Here is a 21,948-nt window from a genome sequence, read left to right on the forward strand (position 1 = left end):
GGGCATTGAAAATGGGTCGTGGATGGGTATTCCAGCATGACAATGACCCAAAACACACAGCCAAGGCAACAAAGGAGTGGCTCAAGAAGAAGCACATTAAGGTCCTGGAGTGGCCTAGCCAGTCTCCAGACCTTAATCCCATAGAAAATCTGTGGAGGGAGCTGAAGGTTCGAGTTGCCAAACGTCAGCCTCGAAACCTTAATGACTTGGAGAGGATCTGCAAAGAGGAGTGGGACAAAATCCCTCCTGAGATGTGTGCAAACCTGGTGGCCAACTAAAAAGGAAGAATGTGTGTGTGTGTGTGGTTGGGGGGGGGGGGGGGGACAACAAAAGTCTCTATATACGGTTTTACTTTTAATTCAAGGAATACATTCTTTTCTCAGAGTGATGAGTTCCAGTATCCGTACTTCCACCTTCTCAAAACACAACTTTCCTGTGTGTGTATACATCTATAAGTTTTTTTTTATTTTTTTTCCTCCTGAAGGCACACAACACTTTTCTTCCTCCCCTCATTAAAAACATTCAAATTTAGACCACTTTTCCCAACGGACGAACACAAACTCGTTTATCTACTTCTGCGTTAGGATCTCAAACGCAAAGACCACTGCTCTAATGACAAAACAACCAACCATGACTTTTCATAACATATTAATTACACGGACCAGGTTCGATAAAGCCACTAGATGTTTGGTATATCCGTTTTCTTTTTAATTCACAGCCTTAAGCCCATGACTAGAACTATAAACCACCAGCAGCAACACGTTCAAAGAAAATACAACCTTTTATCATCTCTAATAACTATGCCCCCTGCTTTTAGGACACTACTTAAGAGGATATATTGGTGAGCATATGAAGTTGTGCTCATTTTAAACACCAGAACAAGACCCAAAATATCTGTAGCAGCTCGTTGCAGATCATTTCCAAAAACCTTTTTCAGGCCACATCAACTCCATTCAAAGGGTTTACAATATAAAATGCATCACCTTCTCTATCTTTCAATACAAACAAACAGCAATTTGGTTACATAAATCAGGCTTGAAGACTCTCTTTGCCCCATTTGAAAATAAAGCTGTTGTCACACCACATAAAATGAGGATTGAATGAGGTGGTTTGTCTGCCCCCCTGCCCTATTTAGGATCAACAGTTACCCTGTGGGTGGCAGAGGAGAGATTTCTCAGTAACAGCCCACTTAACAATAATTCAGACTCTTTCACTGGAACTCTGTTCTTGTGCGGTTCTGCAACTGGTTGCCAAGACGACCTCCTACTTGGTTTCTTACTCCTCTCCAGTGTGCTTCCTACAGCTGCTTTGTGCCCAAGAGCGTGTGCCGATGTGTGGCTGCACACACAAAAGATATTCACTTTCTAGTGCTCACATTTAACAAAATGAAAAGCCAACAGCTGGGCAATTTTGTAGGTGGGGAATTTGTATTTATTGGTTATATAAAAATATACATGTGTATAGATGGTGTTGCAATTTTGGTCTGATTTTTAATAGTACAGCAGGAACCCCCATCGAAAAGCTAATTATGACATTTGGATTACTCGGACAAACTTGTTGCCCTTAATAAAGGTCTTTTTGAGGCTAGCGTGTCTGACATCTAACCTAACCCTTCATTCGGCTGCATGCAGATAAATATCAGTCTCTGGCCTGTGCCATCCTGATCTTTTCCCACTGAAATCCATTCGAATGAGGCAACAGTCAGTTCCCCATGGGTCCTCCAGATTAAAAACAAGGGGTGACACGTACTGCTTGCATGTACCCGACATATTGAATGCTGATGAGTCAGCCCACTTGGGACATTACTCAGTTTTCCTTAATTCCTTTTTATCCCCCTCCCTGACGTCTTCTTTAAAGAGGGAAGCTGACTGAATGACAGCAAGATCACTGGAGTGTTTTCCATCTATTGGAATAGGTTTATAATGCAATTTCATTACCTATAGTGGCCAGCTTCCACAAGGGGGTAGGTCTGCTTTTGGTGTTAGAGCAGCACTGAGCACCTCACTCCTCACTGAGCAGCTCTACCAATATTACAGCTGGGAAAAGAAATGAAGTCTGTCAAGCATAAAAACAGTCTCAGTCTCCGTGATCTGCAAGTGCTTTGTTTTTTGGTTCTTTACCCCACAGGTAGAAATATAAAAATAGGTATAAAAAAAAAGTATAATTCTGCTTCTTTACCAGTCATATTTGACAAAAATGTTGATCAAACTGGAAACGGAAATCAGATTGTAAAAGAATATAAAGACACAACAATTACATAAAATCCATGTTTCCATAATAAAGAGTACCCATTTTACACTACAAATGTCTTTGAAATTAACATAATTCTGTAACTGGCCGTGGAGACGTGGTGCACATCAAGATATTAATTAGCTATATGATATACCACCCTTTCATAGTAGCGTTTTAGGATTGTGAATATTTCTCAAACTCAAGGTTGAGTCCCCTTCATCGTCAAGAACTAAATTTAAGACTTCTCAAAGGCAGCATTTACAATGAGGGAAAAAAGTATTTGATCCCCTGCTGATTTTGTACGTTTGCCCCCTGACAAAGAAATGATCAATCTATAATTTTAATGGTAGGTGTATTTTAACAGTGAGAGACAGAATAACAAAAAAAAAATCCAGAAAAACGCATTTCAAAAAAGTTATACATTGATTTGCATGTTAATGCAGGTGTCTTTTATACAGGTAACGAGCTGAGATTAGGAGCACTCTCTTAAAGGGAGTGCTCCTAATCTCAGCTCGTTACCTGTATAAAAGACACCTGTCCACAGAAGCAATCAATCAATCCGATTCCAAACTCTCCACCATGGCCAAGACCAAAGAGCTGTCCAAGGATGTCAGGGACAAGATTGTAGACCTACACAAGGCTGGAATGGGCTACAAGACCATCGCCAAGCAGCTTGGTGAGAAGGTGACCACAGTTGGTGCGATTATTCTCAAATGGAAGAAACACAAAATAACTGTCAGTCTCCCTCGGTCTGGAGCTCCATGCAAGATCTCGCCTCATTGATAGGGGATCAAATACTTATTTCCCTCATTAACATGCAAATCAATGTTGTTATTGTTATTCTGTCTCTCACTGTTAAAATACACCTACCATTAAAATTATAGACTGATCATTTCTTTGTCAGTGGGCAAAAGTACAAAATCAGCAGGGGATCAAATACATTTTTCCCCTCACTGTATATCCCATAACAACATAACACATGTAATAGTAATCACACAACACTTGCAGTGTTGCATTCTGCATATACACTCACCTAAAGGATTATTAGGAACACCATACTAATACTGTTTGACCCCCTTTCGCCTTCAGAACTGCCTTAATTCTACGTGGCATTGATTCAACAAGGTGCTGAAAGCATTCTTTAGAAATGTTGGCCCATATTGATAGGATAGCATCTTGCAGTTGATGGAGATTTGTGGGATGCACATCCAGGGCACGAAGCTCCCGTTCCACCACATCCCAAAGATGCTCTATTGGGTTGAGATCTGGTGACTGTGGGGGCCAGTTTAGTACAGTGAACTCATTGTCATGTTCAAGAAACCAATTTGAAATGATTCGACCTTTGTGACATGGTGCATTATCCTGCTGGAAGTAGACATCAGAGGATGGGTACATGGTGGTCATAAAGGGATGGACATGGTCAGAAACAATGCTCAGGTAGGCCGTGGCATTTAAACGATGCCCAATTGGCACTAAGGGGCCTAAAGTGTGCCAAGAAAACATCCCCCACACCATTACACCACCACCACCAGCCTGCACAGTGGTAACAAGGCATGATGGATCCATGTTCTCATTCTGTTTACGCCAAATTCTGACTCTACCATCTGAATGTCTCAACAGAAATCGAGACTCATCAGACCAGGCAACATTTTTCCAGTCTTCAACTGTCCAATTTTGGTGAGCTTGTGCAAATTGTAGCCTCTTTTTCCTATTTGTAGTGGAGATGAGTGGTACCCGGTGGGGTCTTCTGCTGTTGTAGCCCATCCGCCTCAAGGTTGTACGTGTTGTGGCTTCACAAATGCTTTGCTGCATAGCTCGGTTGTAACGAGTGGTTATTTCAGTCAAAGTTGCTCTTCTATCAGCTTGAATCAGTCGGCCCATTCTCCTCTGACCTCTAGCATCAACAAGGCATTTTCGCCCACAGGACTGCCGCATACTGGATGTTTTTCCCTTTTCACACCATTCTTTGTAAACCCTAGAAATGGTTGTGCGTGAAAATCCCAGTAACTGAGCAGATTGTGAAATACTCAGACCGGCCCGTCTGGCACCAACAACCATGCCACGCTCAAAATTGCTTAAATCACCTTTCTTTCCCATTCAGACATTCAGTTTGGAGTTCAGGAGATTGTCTTGACCAGGACCACACCCCTAAATGCATTGAAGCAACTGCCATGTGATTGGTTGGTTAGATAATTGCATTAATGAGAAATTGAACAGGTGTTCCTAATAATCCTTTAGGTGAGTGTATATTGATTAATTAAATACTTGTAGTTTGAATGTCTTTGGTCTTATTCTGTAGCTTGATTGGATACAAACGAGAAATATCGAAAGATGTATCGTGCATCGCCCAAACGTCTAACAATATCGAGATATTATTTTTAAGTCATATCGCCCAGCCCTAGCTTGTGGTCTTTCATGTACAGTATTTTGGTTCAAAAGTGTTCAGAGGAGTGTTAATTGTGATTTTGACAAAATGCACAATGTTACTTCCATACTAGAACCGGGTTCCCAAAATATTTTTGTGTACATTATTTTTTCGCAATATAGACCGGTTTAAATTTAAATCTCGAACAGCATGGTTTTCCCTTGTTTTCAAAATAAACCTTTGCAATGTGAATCAGATGATCTAGTTTTATTTAGAATGCATTTAAAATGGTACATTTTTGAAGTAGAACCCAACCAATACAGGCTTTTTGGGTCCTAACCAGTAATTGGGAAGCTAAATTACCGATATATCTGCTGATATTTACTTTGTTAGCATGCAAAACAGACATTTTTCTAGCATGGATTCCTCAAATCTCTTGTCAAATATGCACTGAAGGCAGGATTTGTATGTTTTACATAATAAACTTAACATTAATTTTCATTATAAATAACCATAAATCAAATGTAAAAAATAAATTTCGAATATGGTAAAGGAAAAAATATGAACATATGCATGTTCTATACATTAGAACAAAGACCAAGGTAGTATATGACACACAAATAGAAAAATGTACATGTTCTATACATTAGAGCAAATAATTAGATAGAGCAAATAATTAGATAGTGTTAAGAGCTGGTCTAGCTTATATTTGCATTTTACACATGTCAGGTTCTCTCAGATTCACAAGTCCTGCTCAGTGAAAAATATTTTGAACAGCTAAATGTATTAATCTGGTGCACTTTTCAATGAGTATTAATAAAAAAGATTTTGGACGAAAAAAGAAAACCTGATCTGAAAAAAATCTCCAGCCAGCAGTAATGCTAGCTAGCTAGCTAGATAGACTTATACATTGTCAATCAGACATCAACTCTTTAGCTGTACTTCTGATATTGTTCTTGGAATATTGTCATTAAATCATAAATATCTAGCTTAGCTATAAGCACTCGCACTGTGTGGAAAGAATGCCTTAATGTCTACCTTATCTCTTTGCTGGTTTAATCTTGATTCTTAGAAACAAATTGGCTAGCTAGCTGGCTACCTTGCCACATTCAACGTTGTTAACTGGCATAGGCAGTCTCACTACCGCCGGCAGTACTGAGGTAAACAGACCGTGTGAGTTTTCTAGCAGCAAGCAACCTTAGAGCAGTGCCTCCATTTGAGAGGACCCAAAATGTACTAGAGTAAAATGAATATAAGATGTAAGACACTGGGCTCTACCAAAAGGTTCCGGTCAGGTGCATAGGCTGGCTTTCACAACATGAAATCAAAATAAACAAATGAGTGTTTCAATCGCCAAATCATTTGCAGAGATGCATATGAGTCATACATATGCTTCAGGGGAAACGGATTATGGCTTGAAGACTTATCAATTGGATTCTACAAAGGCAAAGTAAGGTCATCCTTTCTTTCTATGCTTAGCCCATGTTCCACATTATCACAGTGAGTGCAGGATAGCTAGACCAGTGGTTCTCATACTGTGTGCCATTGCACACTGGTGTGCCTTGGGAGCTGGGCAGGTGTGCCTTGGAATTAGTCTTATTTATGATGATTTACATAGCTATAATATGTAAAGGTGTGCCTTGGAAATACTTGTTTTCATAAATGGTGTGCCTTGTGACAAAAACATTTGAGAACCACTAGCTAGCTAAACAGCCCTCTTCACCAACCTGAGCTTGTAACATTAGATGAGGCAATGGCACTCTCGCATCCTGACTTATTTGCTTCTACAGCTATAGGAGATAACTCATCCTCGTCCTCCACTTCCTCTAGCCTCACCTGTGTCTCCTTGCCTAAATGATCCTTTTTCTTTTTGAAAAGTCTTGCCTTAGTGAATTAGCAACTACCAGATGCCAACAATGACAAGCCCTGTATCTCTCTCTCTGCTCAAACAAAATGCATGCATGCCAAGTGATGTGAAGTAGATCCACTGATTGAATGACACACAGAGGACCCAAAACATACTTGTGTTTTTGGTCAACGATATCAATTAATGCATGATCGGATGACAGATTAATAGATCCGGGGCTATTCGTTTTTATTATTTTTGTAAAAAATAAAATAATAAAATTGAGATCCAGGGTTATTCACTGGTTTTAGTGGAAAAAAAAAAAAAAGTGTTGATTTACACACCCTGTGTTTCTCAGTAAGTGTGTTTGTGTTTCACCGCGTTGCTCAGTTGTTTGCACGCTGCGCCACTGCACATGAGAACCATTGGAGTTGGAAGCTCCAGTGCAAACTAAAGCACCGTAACTATGTTAAATAATGGTAAATTATAATAACGACTGTAAAACCAAATAAACGTATGTATTTGTCTGAAGTCTGTTGAAGGATTTTATGGTAATTTGAAAAAAATATTTAGCCAATAGGTTGGGAACGTATTTGGTGCCTTATCGTTGGAAGATGTCCCAATACAGATATTTCTGTAAAAGGTTGTATCGGACAATAGTATGCTGCGTACATCTGTCGGGCTCTATTTTAAAGTAGTGTTTAGTGATTTTAAGAACTCTGTAGTTGTGTGCACTTCAAACAGAGTCGTGATGTCATCTGCATATATCCCTGCTAATAGTGTCGGCAGAGGCAAGAATATTGCTCAGCTCATTGCGTGTTTTATTACAGTGCTGGTCTTGTGTCATTTGTTTGCTGGTTTCATAGGCCCTTCGTCATCTGTGACAGCAAATGTATGAAATCCCAACCTTCTCCTAATCTTTCAATAAGAAAGCCTTTAGCCAACAGTTGATGTAATTCCTCCACATCAGCTTTGATTATAGCTCTGAAAGCCATTGTCCTAAACCATGTAGTCTTTTTTTTTTTATATGGGTTTTCTTCTTTTAAGATGTGAACAATTGCAATGTTTGCCCAGCCTTATACTATGATCTGGTAATGATGAACTGTAAAAGCATCATTAATATTTGCAATCTCAAATACACCATACAACTAAACTTTTGTCAATCCATTCTTTCAGCCTCCTGGCAAGAGCAAGTTATGCCATTACTCTGTCATTTATGACACGGGTAATCACTAAAATTTACTTTCAAATGCATCAAGCGGATTCATTTGAATGTTGTTATAGGTTGTTGGTTGAAACCTTAACTGAATTAAGACTCAATTCTGGATAGAGTTTGAAGTAGTATGTGTATAAAATAATAAAGAGTCTATCCAAGCTTCAACATAGTTGCTTCCCCCCCTAATGTGCTTTGCAGGCAGAATCGGATCTAGTTCAATAAAGGTTTATATATTTTTGTTTTGAAAGTTTAATTTTTACGATGGATTTTCCATGTTTAGTTTAATAGACGCTTTCTGTTTTTCCATTGCAGTTTGTGCTGGAGGTCCCTGTCAATTGGAACAAAACAAAGTTGCTTCCCAATGACTTCCAGTTTCCCTTGCAGGGTGCTAGTAATAAACATAGAATACTGAAAACCCATTTATGAATTCTAGTATGAAGAACAAATGTAATTGTCCCTGCAGATGTGGTGTAGGAATCCTCGTGGATCATGGTTCTCCACCCCTCTCACTTTCCAGCCTGGTTGACTGTCACACTGGACCACCCATCTTCACCAACACACTCCACAGGTTTTTGAAGTCTTCAATATGACCTCCTCTAGACCTCCAGAGTAGTCTGTTCAGACCAGTGCCACCTTCTCTATACAGTAGCAATGTGTAGAGCGAAACAAACTGAAATCCACTAAGTGACTGGTATTTGAACTGGTATTCTTTATAGTTAGTTGCCAGTTTGACAGGGATTCATTCTACTGTGATACAAGATAGGACTGGTTAGGGATCATTATTAGAAAAGGTAATCCCCCCCCCCCCCCCTCCTTCAACCTCCCTCTGTGTGTCTGGTTATCGGTGAGGATATTATAGTGGAAATGTAATTATCTGCAAGATTAAAAATTGAATTGAAGCCAAGGGATTTTAGTTGTCTCTGTTTGTACATGAATCTGTTTTTGTTTTAGTTTACTGCACAGTTTTCATTGCAGTATTGCCAAGTAAACCTAAGCTGTATTTCCATAAAGCAATCCGCTTATCACTTGGGTAAATGGTTTCTTGTTGGTGGTTCTCTAGCTTTTCTGGAACCTTCTTCTTTTGATCTTCAACATTGACTCCAATAAAGAGAACTGTTTAAAATGTAGTCACTGTAATAAAATAGCACCTTGTGAAGAGTGGTGGGTTGCAATCCTGTTGCCCAGAGCTACAATCCTGCACATACGCACAAGTCTCTCTAAGTCCTCAATTACTTTGAACCCATTGAGTGATTAAGCCCAGTAATTTAATTAAGTAGTCAATTGTTTGGATAAAACGAACCACAATCCATTGCTCTCTAGACCAGAACAGGTCAACTGTGGTCCTGAAGGTTATAGGCCTGAAACTAAGCCATGCTACTGGAGTAGACCTCTTCAAGTTGTCATTCAAGCCCTGAGATCTTAATTACGAAATGCAGCTCTGTAGTTTATTAAGGAACAATACCATGTTATTCAGGTGCTGATTTAAGAGACACCGATAAACTCTGCTGGATTGTTTTGACCTCCAGGACTGGAGCTGAGCACCCCTGGCATGGCACCATTAATTTAAAGTTTTGATTTATGGGACAGTTGCACTAGCCTAGTAACAAAGTAGATGTCTGTTATACTCTAGAGGTATTCAACTCAGGTTTGCAGCACAACCTGAAACTGTTAGAAGCTATGCCAGTCTAAATGTGTCGGATCATAGTATTATGGCACATTATAGTCAGTCTGTTGGGGTGTCTGCTCAGTATTGCATCAGAGATGGATATGGAAGTTAAGTCCCCAAATGATGCTAATAATGTGATGAATTACACTCACCTAAAGGATTATTAGGAACACCTGTTCAATTTCTCATTAATGCAATTATCTAACCAACCAATCACATGGCAGTTGCTTCAATGCATTTAGGGGTGTGGTCCTGGTCAAGACAATCTCCTGAACTCCAAACTGAATGTCTGAATGGGAAAGAAAGGTGATTTAAGCAATTTTGAGCGTGGCATGGTTGTTGGTGCCAGACGGGCCGGTCTGAGTATTTCACAATCTGCTCAGTTACTGGGATTTTCACGCACAACCATTTCTAGGGTTTACAAAGAATGGTGTGAAAAGGGAAAAACATCCAGTATGCGGCAGTCCTGTGGGCGAAAATGCCTTGTTGATGCTAGAGGTCAGAGGAGAATGGGCCGACTGATTCAAGCTGATAGAAGAGCAACTTTGACTGAAATAACCACTCGTTACAACCGAGGTATGCAGCAAAGCATTTGTGAAGCCACAACACGTACAACCTTGAGGCGGATGGGCTACAACAGCAGAAGACCCCACCGGGTGCCACTCATCTCCACTACAAATAGGAAAAAGAGGCTACAATTTGCACAAGCTCACCAAAATTGGACAGTTGAAGACTGGAAAAATGTTGCCTGGTCTGATGAGTCTCGATTTCTGTTGAGACATTCAGATGGTAGAGTCAGAATTTGGCGTAAACAGAATGAGAACATGGATCCATCATGCCTTGTTACCACTGTGCAGGCTGGTGGTGGTGGTGTAATGGTGTGGGGGATGTTTTCTTGGCACACTTTAGGCCCCTTAGTGCCAATTGGGCATCGTTTAAATGCCACGGCCTACCTGAGCATTGTTTCTGACCATGTCCATCCCTTTATGACCACCATGTACCCATCCTCTGATGTCTACTTCCAGCAGGATAATGCACCATGTCACAAAGGTCGAATCATTTCAAATTGGTTTCTTGAACATGACAATGAGTTCACTGTACTAAACTGGCCCCCACAGTCACCAGATCTCAACCCAATAGAGCATCTTTGGGATGTGGTGGAACGGGAGCTTCGTGCCCTGGATGTGCATCCCACAAATCTCCATCAACTGCAAGATGCTATCCTATCAATATGGGCCAACCTTTCTAAAGAATGCTTTCAGCACCTTGTTGAATCAATGCCACGTAGAAGGCAGTTCTGAAGGCGAAAGGGGGTCAAACACAGTATTAGTATGGTGTTCCTAATAATCCTTTAGGTGAGTGTACATGTTGGAAATACTCTTCCAGTGCTTTTATTCTGTGTATTAGAATTCTGTGTTACACTCCTTTTAATGAAAGGGGAAATGATAGATCTTCACATTGTTTGTTCTTGCACATCGCAAAATCTGGAGGCCTGTTTGAGTGATTTCTGAGTCTCACAAAAATGTTCTTTGTATGTCTGTTTCCAGAGCTCTTTTTGAATGAATCGCCCCCCTCGGTATCTATAATGTTGGAAGAAAAACAACTTTGAGTCTTGTCTTTTATGGTTTATTTAGTTTGAAAGCTATAAACTGTGAAACTGTGACCTTTTGGGTCCTCTGCTTTATGGTCTCAAAACCTGCAATTATCCTGCTGTCAAAACTCTTATCTTTTTTTTGTCTTATCCTGACGCGTATATATTGTCCTCGGTAAGTGGATTAGTGGATAAAGAGTCTGAGATGATGAGAGATCCCTCAGAAGATGCTAAGAGGATTGCGGGCAAGACAGAGTGCATGGAGCTGTATGGGGCAGTTTATACTGGTTTACAGCCAGACCCCTGGTTGTAAGGGGGGCGATAGGACAAGAGCAGGTGAGGTTTTCTAGATGCCTGCTTGGCATGCACTAAAACACACGTATTAGTTTCTCATTGAAGTTTGACCAAATGAGGTTAAGATTCCCCAAGTGTTTCCCCCCCCTTTAAAGTCCTACATTTAAAGCAAATTCATGTTAAGATTAAAGTTATATGTTGTTAATATTACTCATCATAGCAGGGATGTGAGCTAAATGTAGTTGAATGATGAAACGTGTGATCGTTTCCCTAGTGAAAACAGGGTTTTACTTTGGAAAACTGGAAAGTGCTGTTCTAGCAAAACCTGCTTAGAATTTACAATTACTAACAGTCTAGTTTGGGTATTTACACAATACTTAGAATGACTCCCTTCTTTTCACACTAGCAATTTCAACATGTAGGCGGTGCTTAATAATAAATATATGTAGTAAGTTTAATTGGAAATGCTTGGTGTCTGTACTTTCCTTTCCCCCAGAAATCTCTCTGTGCAACAGGCCATAGAACTTGAAACTGTTTTGTGTGTAGCTGGTTTATGGAACACATGTAACAAAGCATGTTTTCATTTTTGTCCTGCTTACAATTGATCTGGAGGAGGGGGGGCGGGGTGAAGAAAAGGTAATGTTCAGTTTTTCTGTTGTCACATAGAATTCCGAGAGCCATTCATCCCAAGGTGAAAAAGACTATACAAAAATAAAAAATAAGAGATGGATTGAAATCGAACTCTGACGTTTCTCCGGAGATTCAGGGACACAGACAGATGTTTCTGATAATCTTTGGAGCACCAACTGTTATTGTGTGGGGCTTTCTTTGTAGTTCGCACACGTATGGTTAAGATATTTAGCTGAAGATGTGAAATGGAAGGGTAGATAAATACCAGAAAGCCTTAATGGAAAAAATACTGATCTGTAATGTGAACCGTTATCACTCCGAATGCTGAGGTTTAATATTTAATACTGATAGGCTACTGCTACTGCGGTTTAGCACACTTTCCTGCAAATATTGACAGTATGTCATGGTGTAGGCCTAAATCTTCTGTAAATGTATATAGTATGTATTGGGTCTACCGAGTGGCAAGGAAGGTTGTAACCGGGAATGTTTTAATCGGACGCTGGTAGGCTTCTGGACAGACGGCGACTCAGCTGACCGACGGAGCAGATTGGATAGTGACTTACTTACACCACTGTGTCTCACCTCTGTCCAGCCCTGCTGTGGCTGTTGGACGTACATGCTTTTTCCAGGGATGTCTATCTCATGCACGTCAGGACCACTTTAGTCACTCTCAGTTGTGAAGGGTAAAAGCCTGAAAGCATCAAGGAACCTACTTAAAAAAAAAACGACATGGGGCTTGTCTTCAAAGATAGGTCTACTGAAGGATGACAGGCTTGTGGGAAGAGTAATGTGACTGGAGCTAAGAGGCCTTTGTGCCTGTGGCTACACTGTGGAGATTTTAAAATGGAGGGTAATTACTCAGAGGTCACATGATTGTCATTCCACTATCATGCTTCATGGCATATTGCACTGGGCTTTTTCCCCTCAGTAGTCTTAAAAGGTTTTCCATGTTTAGGCCCTATTTGTTATTATTTATGGCCCCAAAAAATGGCAACAAAGGGGAATTCAGTAGTTTTATCAAAATACCTTGGGGCGAGAATGAGATGTGCAATATGCTCCTTCTGTGTTTAAACAGGGAATGGTGGAAGGTACAAGATATTTAATTAGAGGTCTGGTTTATTTATTACTTTTACTTCCTGACTGCTGCAGCAAACTGTTGGTTCTTCAAAATGTAATCAGTATGTGGTGTTTGTTTTTCTCTGTGCTGGACAATCATAGTTTTCAAGTTTGTGTGCTCCACTGAGGGGAATGCAGACGCTTTCCCTGTACTCAAGTATTATCTCTCAGGCCCCTAAAGTTATGCTTGTACTTGGTTGAACTTGCCCCTTAATGTGTTTTACAGAAGGCAGTGTGAAAGCCCTCTCTCAGCTTCCAGAATAACCTCTGCTGCTGTTCACTTTCCTCCCCTGTAAGAAATCCACAATGACTGTCTTGTTTTCAATCAGGCGTCGCCTCGGCTCGGCCTTTCCTGTGACTGGTTGTTTCTTACATTTACTCCGCTTCATGTTCACTGAAAATAACTTTTCTAGGTAATCGCTGTTGACTTGAGGCAAACCTGCTCAAGATTAATCTAGATCAGGGGGTTTCAAACTGGTCCTGGAGTACCCCATACCCTGCTGGTTTTTGTTCCAACAGAGTTCTTAATTGCTTAATTGAATCCTTAATTGACCTAACAAAGCAATATACTATTCAATTAAATAATTAAGACCTAGGTTGGAACAAAAACCAGCAGGGCAGGGGGTACTCCAGGACCGGTTTGAAAACCCATGATCCCCATTGTGTGGCAGGACCTTAAGTCTGTACCAGCTGTTCGTGAAGAAAGTACTGTGAAAAGACATCCATTGCACACGCATTCAGTGCATTTTAAGGTTTTACTGCTGTTTTGCTACTCGTGTACAAGTTTAACTGGTGAAACAGATGTACAATAAACTTATCAGTTTCAGGTTTTTATGTATATTTATTCAAAACATCATACCAGTCTTGGATTATTCAACATCTGGTGTTGACTAACTACAAACCGGAGATGCATCAAATAAACAGCTGTGTGATAGCAGCTGGTTTCACAGACCAAGATTAGCACTATCCCTGGACCCCCTATCTAAAATAGCATTTGGTCATCCCATGATATTGCCAATATGAGTCTGTGAAACCAGCCCTTGAATTGAATTGTTTTTCTGTTTTAACTTTCATGTAAGATTATTTATTGATCAGGGCAAACATCACCAACTGATTTAACAAGTCTCTCAGTAATGCATTAGAGTCGGGAGTTAAGTGAATAATTAGTTCAATTAACTAACTGCTGAAGCGGAAGGAAAGCTGAAATGCTCTGGCTCTCCAGGATAAGATTTCAAGGTCACTGCTTTGCACTGTTTAGATTAAGATGGTACAAATAATTGTGCCTCCATGTATGTTCCTGAATCAAAACCTTAACCTTGAGTCCCATGTGTTCCATTCGAATGAAGGCTTTGTGTATGAATACTAACCTGCATTAAAATGTGCCTTTTTTAGTGCTTGTAGCTGATTTGGAATTGACCTGTATCTACTAACAAACAGACAAGTAAAATTGAAAATAAGACTCCCCAATTACACAGAACTTGAAACATGGCTAAATCGGATACATTTAGCAAAAAAAAAAAAAAAATCCTGCAGGAAGAGTTCCTGTACCCTATAGGGAGAGGTGGTGGGCCATTCTCTAGGTGAGCCATGTTAAACAGGTTGCCCCTTTTTTTTGTGTTGCAGAAAAGCTGGTCGCCTACCAGCGAGAGTTCCATGCCTTAAAAGAGCGCCTCCGTGTGGCGGAGCAGCGCACCCTGCAGCGCTCGTCAGAGCTTAACACCATCCTGGAGCAGTTCCGCCGTGCCATCACCGAGACCAACGGCAGCAAGGATGCCCTCAGCAACTTCTCAGGTAAGCAGCTGACTCCCCAGGGGCCAGCCTGCTGCAGGAGTACCTCACTGGCATGGGCGGAAGAGCATTTGTCAGTGGTGAACTCGATCCAGCCCGGGGATTCTTTGGGGTCCCAGTGGATAACCGTTTGAGTTTCAGATTTCACAACATGCAGACTCCTGAAAATCGTCTCACAACAGCTGCTGTTTTCGTTTTTGTGCCTTCCCACTACAGAGACATACACGTTGGGGCCAGTATATTATTATTTCCGTGCATTTCCTTGGTGTCATTTTTAAGGTGCGTAGAGTACACAAGCCCTGAGATGGATCCCTTTCCGTCTCTAAGAGTGTCTCTTGTCTTGATCTTGGATTGTAGGGCAGGTTAGGCCTTTTGCCCCAGAGATTATTGGCTGTATATGACTTTCGGAGCACAGCCAAGGTTGGGTGGGTTTGAGGTCAGCTGAGGTTTCCTTGACTTGCTCTCACAACAGTGAGGTCTGACTAAGGGCTAGTCGCTGTGCAGGCTTCATGGGGGGCTCCATCTGCTCTGGGGGGATTGGATGACCTGATAACGCACATATTGCAAAAACGTGAGTGGAATAACAACTGCAGATTCCTGGGATGCATTAAAAACATAAATAATTCCAATTGATTTTCAATATATATGATTTAATATATTCATTAGCAGCCAACCTCAGTTTTCACAAGAAACAAACATTTTTCAAAGCATTACAAAGCACAGTAAATTCAATAAGTTTACAATATTATAAGCATACATCCTGGTGCAAATGAGCTGAAACATAATGAGGTTCCATATAAAGAGTACTTTTATCTTTGTGTGAGGTATATGTACCCACTGATCAGTATCTCTGCGGATTCAGTAGTGCTGCCTCACTCTAGTCAATTGAGCTTTTCCGAAGGGTCTATTAAACTGAACTGTCTCTCTATATCAAATATCTTAAAATCCTGAGATGAAGCAACTCGAGTGGAAAATAACTGTCTCCCCAATTAAATACAGAAAACACACTGGCTATTTAGTGTTGAGCTTCGTCTGCTCAACAGGTTGACTATTGCCTCATTCTCTTTCCCCAACCTAGATGTAACGCTGTACCTCTACACCGTGTCGGCATCCTCCTGTCTGCAGGCAAGCGTTTTTTTCTTGTTAGGGATGAATTGCTGTCTGATACCGCAAGACAGCTCACTGCCGCACTGGGTCAGATCAGTCACTGTTTGTGGATATGACCTGCATGCTAAGACCTAATTCACAGTCTGTTGATGTCTCTCAATAGATTTAATTTTCATGTTTCAGCCTCCGTTTATTTGTGTTGAAAGCGGCAGCGAGCTCACAGACAAAACCCACTGCGCAGAGAGGACCAGTTCAATGTGCATGAGAAGCAATGGGTGATAGTGCCCATGCCTCTCTGATACTACGCTTGCCTGCTTCCGTAATTGTCTCCATCCTTGTATGATCACTAAGAAAAAAGGACGCTTCAAAAACATGTGAGGGAAATGTGTAGTTTAATACACAATATTGCACTGGTCCAACTGTGGCATGGTAGAGGTCCGTAGGGAACTAAAATTAAGGATGTTTGATGTGCTTTTCTTATCAGATGAGACGCAGAAGCTGCTGAAGGAGCTGACCCATAGGAAACCTCTTCAAGTGCCAAATATCTACTACCACCTGCCTCACCTGCTCAACAATGAAGAGAGCCTGCAGCCAGCTGTCCGGGTGGGCCTGGGGAGGACCGGAGGTGAGCAATGTACAAGGAACCTTCTAGACTAGAACCCCCCCACCTAGTTTGACCACACCAGGGTAGCAGTGTTTCTGGTGCTCTTCCTCCATCACTGTTACAGTTCATCCCAGGGGTTTTCTCAGAGATGATGTAGAATTATTGTCTGGGCCTCCTTCAGTTATGCCACCTCCATTTTTATGAAAGTGCATTACTGTATTGGAAGATGTACAGAAACATAACAAAATTCCATTCCAAGGTCTGGTAGTACAGCAATTTCCAAGATATTCGTAATGATTGGTATTATGCCTTTCACAAAAGCCAATGGATCCTCTCTACTAGTGATAATATCCACTGCCAAGAGAGAGAGCTGGGACTTTTGGTAAAATATCCATTGACACTCCCACTTGCATTCATTGTGTGCAGTTATAGGCACTTCTTAAATGTCAAATTATAGTCGGTCTTTCCATGCAAGCAATAATCCTCCAACAAAGGATATGATTATACTCTGTTGTTATCAGTGTGAAGCCTAGCAGAGACTCTTTGAAAAGCAAGGAGAAGGAAGCTATCTTACACCAAATTGACTTGTGCTCTGTAATAATTACCTGCTCACACAAAGCAAGGAAATCCAGACAAAGAAATGTGGATAAAAGGTATTACTTTCCATATAGTTACCATGCCTCGAGGTGTGCATTCAAACTGCTTTGTAATTGAAGCTGTATACATGTTGACACTGCTCGCCATGACAACAGCCCTTCTCTGGAAAAGCCCTACACGCCTCTTTGCTTTGTACCACAGCAGAGAATTTATCAGTGAAGTGTTGGTCTTGTACGCTGCTGTCTGATTCATTGAAAATTGAACGTGTCCAAACTATCCCTCATGTTAGGGGACCCCAGATGGAAAAATAGGTGGGTCTGATTTAATTGACAGATTAAGTGCAGTGTTGGCTGACTGAGGACATGAAGTAAAAGGATCTAGTGGGACATTACTTTGCAAGAAGGTTATCAATCTTCAGTGCTTTTTTGATTGGAGAGGTATTTACACGCATTAAGGGGACGTTAAAGGTAAAGAGTCTTTGCAATGTGAAAAGCAGTGCTTGCCACAATATCCTTGTGACATTGCTCCTGGTGACATTGATGAAAGGCTAGACTGTACAAATGTGGTTAATTTATTTTCAGTCCCTAAAAATCAAACCAAATCCCAGATCATAAGTTTCCTCCATGGACTGATTTTTAAAAGTCTTTTATACAGCTTAGGCTAATGGTATACATCTGTTCCTGTTATTTTAAAGCACAGATAAAGAATTCTATTTTTAGAGACTTGCCTAAAAGTAATTTCAGTGTTCTGGTTGTGTATTTATTGTGAGGCCTGTCGGATGTGAAGAATAGGAACTGAATTGAAGAATAGCCAACTGTGTAATGATTCTCAAAACTAACATCAAGTCTTGGTCAGCTGCATAAGACCGAGCCACCCATAGATACCTCTTGGCTGGAATTTCATTTAAGGGAGGTGAGTGCTGCAAGTTCATGTGCTTGACTGTATCGTTGATGGATTTGGTTCCGTTTTCAAGGATTAGGTCTGGAGGAACCTGATGATCTCGAATGAGGAGATGAAGCAAGAAGACTAAAAAGCTATTTGGTGTCACAGCCTGCTATGGTATCAGAGTACTTCTAGGTGCAGGTAGTGTCGAAGTGCTGGTCTCCGAGTGGCAATGAAACACTTGGCACAGACCTGTAATAGCTACTGATGAAAACAGTATGCTTCCATAGTGCAGCCTTAACTGACTGGTGTTTGGAAGTGGAAGTGCTGTTATTGTCACATTTGAGTTCCTTTTATTGAATTTCAATGGAAACTGCTTCACCAAATACCCCTCAGAGGTTTCCTGGTATTTCCTATTTCCCAAAGTTTCATCTTTTATTCATGAAATTACCAAGACCATTCCCCCCTGTCAGTGGTTCTCCTTCTCCAGTGGTTATCCTACTGAAGGCTGACTATACAAAAGGATGAGCTCCATTCAGTGTGGAGTAGTGGTTAGGGCTCTGGACTCTGGAGCAGAGGGTTGTGGGTACAACACTGCTGTTGTACCCTTAAGCAAACTAGCCTCGATTACCAATTTATACATCCAGGCTTTTACTGGAGCAATGTGATCTACAGACGTTGTCGAAAGTATTGGTACCCTTCCACTCTGAGAAGAAGTAGAAATTAAGTAGAAATTGACAAAAGTATTTGGTATCCACCATTTTCTGTTTCACATTCAATAGAATAAACTTTGCTTTTGATTTATGATGTAACATATTACTTTAAATAGTAAAACAAATTAAAATGAAAACAAAGATATTGGAAACCTTAACCTAATATTTTTTTGCGCAGCCTTTAGAGACAATAACTGCAATCAAAAGCTGTCTGTAGCTCTGAATGTGATTTCTAAAATTCTCAGCTGGTAGTTTAGCCCACTCTTCTTGAGCAGTTCTCAGGTTTGATGGGTGCCTTTTCCCAACTGCGAGTTACAGCTCTTTCTACAGATGTTCAATGGGATTTATATCAGGACTCATAGAATACCAATTCAGAATGGACCAATGTTTTCTTCTCATCCGTTCTTGGGTGCTTTTTGCTTTGAGGTATGTTTTAGGTCATTATCCTGCTGGAGGACCCATGACCTATGACTGAGTCACAGCTTTCTGACACTGGGCTGTACATTTCGCTCCAAAATGCCTTGATAGTCTTTTGATTTCATCGTGCCCTGCACAGATTCAAGGCATCCAGTGCCAGAGGCAGCAAAGCCACCCAAAACATCACTGAGCTTCCGCCGTGTTTCACAGTAGGGATGGTGTTCTTTTCTTTGAAAGCTTTATTTTATTTTTTAAACATGGAGTTGTTGTGATTTACCAGAAATGACCTCTTCATTCTCTTGCAGCCACGTCCAGCGATGTTGGCTACAGTCACATGGGCCTTTAAACTTGTTAATAATATTGGCAACAGTGCTCACAGGAACATCAAGCTCTTTAGAGATGGTCTTGCAGGACCATGCTTGGCTATTACCTTCTTTCTAACCTCCTCAGACAATTCTCTGGCTTTCCTTATCTTTTCCATGTTCAGTGTGATGCACACAGTGACACAGAACAGCAGAGTGAGTATTTGTCTCCATTTAAACTGGCTGAATTAGTGATAATGTGATTGAAGACACCTGTGATACTAATTAAAAGAGTGGTTTGCTTGAGGTATCACTACAATACAATTATTTCATATAACTTCTAAAGGGTATCAATAATATTGTCCAGGCTATTTTAGAATGTCTTTATAGAATAAGCAAGAATTCAGTTCTTAACCTTTAGTTGCTGTAAATGTCGTTTTGAACAGGTCACAGTGCTGGGCTTATTTTGACTTGAAAGGATCATGTTTTGCCATTGATTTAATGTATAAAGACCTGCATGTGCCATCTCCTTTTATACAGGTGGGCCTTTTTAGTGCGTCTGTCCTCCCATCCCCCATGACTTCACATGGCATATGAATTCAGACAGTCATTCAGTGTCCAGAGGTAGACAAAAAGCACTGTGGGATACGTTTAGGTATTTTAGCCTGGTTTGTGTCCAGACCTGCATCTGTAGACCAGGATAAGCGTGGAAACTATTCCCAGGCTTGTGCGTTTGTGCAAAATGTTGACACAGTGCCCCTTCCCTCTCCCATCTCTTGCTTTCTACACCTCCAGGTTGCCAAAAGCTTGCTTATCAAATGTTTCCCGGAATCTGTTCTCCTCATCTAGAATTCTAAAGCCAAGAGACGAAGGCACTTTCTCTCCCAGTCAATGAAACATTTTCTGCGTACTGTAGATCACCCCCGAGGACACTGACCGGCTGACATTTTTTATTTGTCTCCTTGCATCTTTTCACTACGACCTACTTTCTTTGGATTTGTGCTCCAGCATTTAATAAAAAGTGAGGGAGGTGGGGGGAGCCTGTTTTGAAATGAGTGCTCTCGGTCTGGCAACCTTAAAGGAAACAGATCTTAATAGTAATAATGAAATATTAAAATACACTAGAAGCTTTTTGACAATGGTTGTGTTCATGTCCTTATCGTATATTATGTTATTTAGAAGTCACTTAATATACAATAACGTAAGCTGCGATTCTCTGTCTTGCTCAGCAGCAACTGATTTGGGTAATTTGGCTAATAATAGCAATTTGGAAACATTGTTGTCCACAGCCTTTGAGATGGGCTTTGATTAGTGGGGGGGCATCTTAAATCTAAGAAAATGCATATACACAAAATGTTCAGAAACTGGTTATGCACATACTCCGATCCTTCTCTGCAATCCAGAGTTCTGTACTTCAGCCCGACCAGAGGTGAAAAACATCCCACACAAAGATTTTCTGTGACTCTGAACATCCACCAGCCCCTTAACAATGCTCTGCTATTCAGGATGTTTTCTCAACTTCAAGCTGTTATATTAAGAGACTACATCCAACATTACCAGCCCTTACTTAAAATTGAAAGAGATATCTCAGTAATGGCCCACTGGCAAAATCAGGCTTGTGATATTAAATAGTTCCATATCCTGTCATGAATTAACCATGCGCACCGTTTTCTATATTGCTTATGGTTTGTTGATCTTTGTAATTGTATACAATTGTATACTTCAGACTGGCCCTGACTTTGATCCAGACAGATATCAAGTGCATATAATCTATAAAGCTGCCTCCAGCAGTGATTTGAGTACCCTTATGTACATGTACAGGACTCTTTTGGAAGACTGCAAGTTCAAAGTGAAAGTGTGTTTTTTTTTTTTTTTTTTTGCATCCTTGGTAACGAGTACACCCGTCCATTTAGCTTGCACAGGATTTATTCGCAAAAAACGGCAACAGATTTTGCCATAGCCTGCTGCTCCAATACTTGCCTACCCCTTTTCAAATGCCTCATTCGCACTGGTGTCCCTCAGTGAGTAGACCTGGAGGGCTCCTCTGGGAAGTGTAACAGTGTTGTATCTCGTCTTAAGTATCAGTGGTTACTGAGTTTGCTGAGCAAGAAACCACCCATTTATCAGTTTAATACACGCACCTCTCCCGTTGCTCTTTTCTAGAGCAGTGGTTCTCCAGCCTGGTCCTGGAGACTCACTGTCCCTTTTGTTTTTGTCCCCACTGAGTCCTCCATGATTGAATCGAACCCTTAACTGAAGTAATTTTGGCTAATTTGAAACCGTTGGGGAAATGCGGCGTGAAATACAGCACTTGAATTCTCAACATTTTTGGGAAGATAAACCTTTTCAAATGTCAAATTTAATTAGATTATTAGTTAATTTAAACTGTCAGTTAAGTAATGGAGTGCTCAGTTTGGAACGAAAAGTAGGGCCCCAGGACCCGTCATGAAAACACCGGTTATAGAGAAATTGGAGTTCTTCACCAGTCTAGCATTACGCATTCCCACGTGTTATCGCAACCAGTTTGATATTGTCTATTTTTCTTTGTTAGCATCCCACTGAAATGTTAAACTTGTAACTTA

General features: G+C 40.8%; 1 protein-coding gene across 4 annotated transcripts in view; it reads left to right on the top strand.

Moving 5' to 3' along the window:
• mgat4a (alpha-1,3-mannosyl-glycoprotein 4-beta-N-acetylglucosaminyltransferase A) overlaps positions 1–21,948 on the top strand; it is an 87,953-nt gene that overhangs the window by 29,368 nt on the left and 36,637 nt on the right. For all 4 annotated transcript variants that reach the window (XR_010816998.1, XM_066706947.1, XM_066706949.1 and 1 more), the window contains exons 3-4: positions 14,580–14,747; positions 16,336–16,476. Coding sequence is in view for 3 of the 4 variants with exons in the window: in XM_066706947.1 (XP_066563044.1) it covers positions 14,580–14,747; positions 16,336–16,476 (309 nt within the window). In the remaining variant the exon portion in view is untranslated. The remainder of the gene's footprint in view (positions 1–14,579; positions 14,748–16,335; positions 16,477–21,948) is intronic.

Source organism: Amia ocellicauda, chromosome 6, assembly GCF_036373705.1.
Source record: "Amia ocellicauda isolate fAmiCal2 chromosome 6, fAmiCal2.hap1, whole genome shotgun sequence".
NCBI lineage: Eukaryota > Metazoa > Chordata > Actinopteri > Amiiformes > Amiidae > Amia > Amia ocellicauda.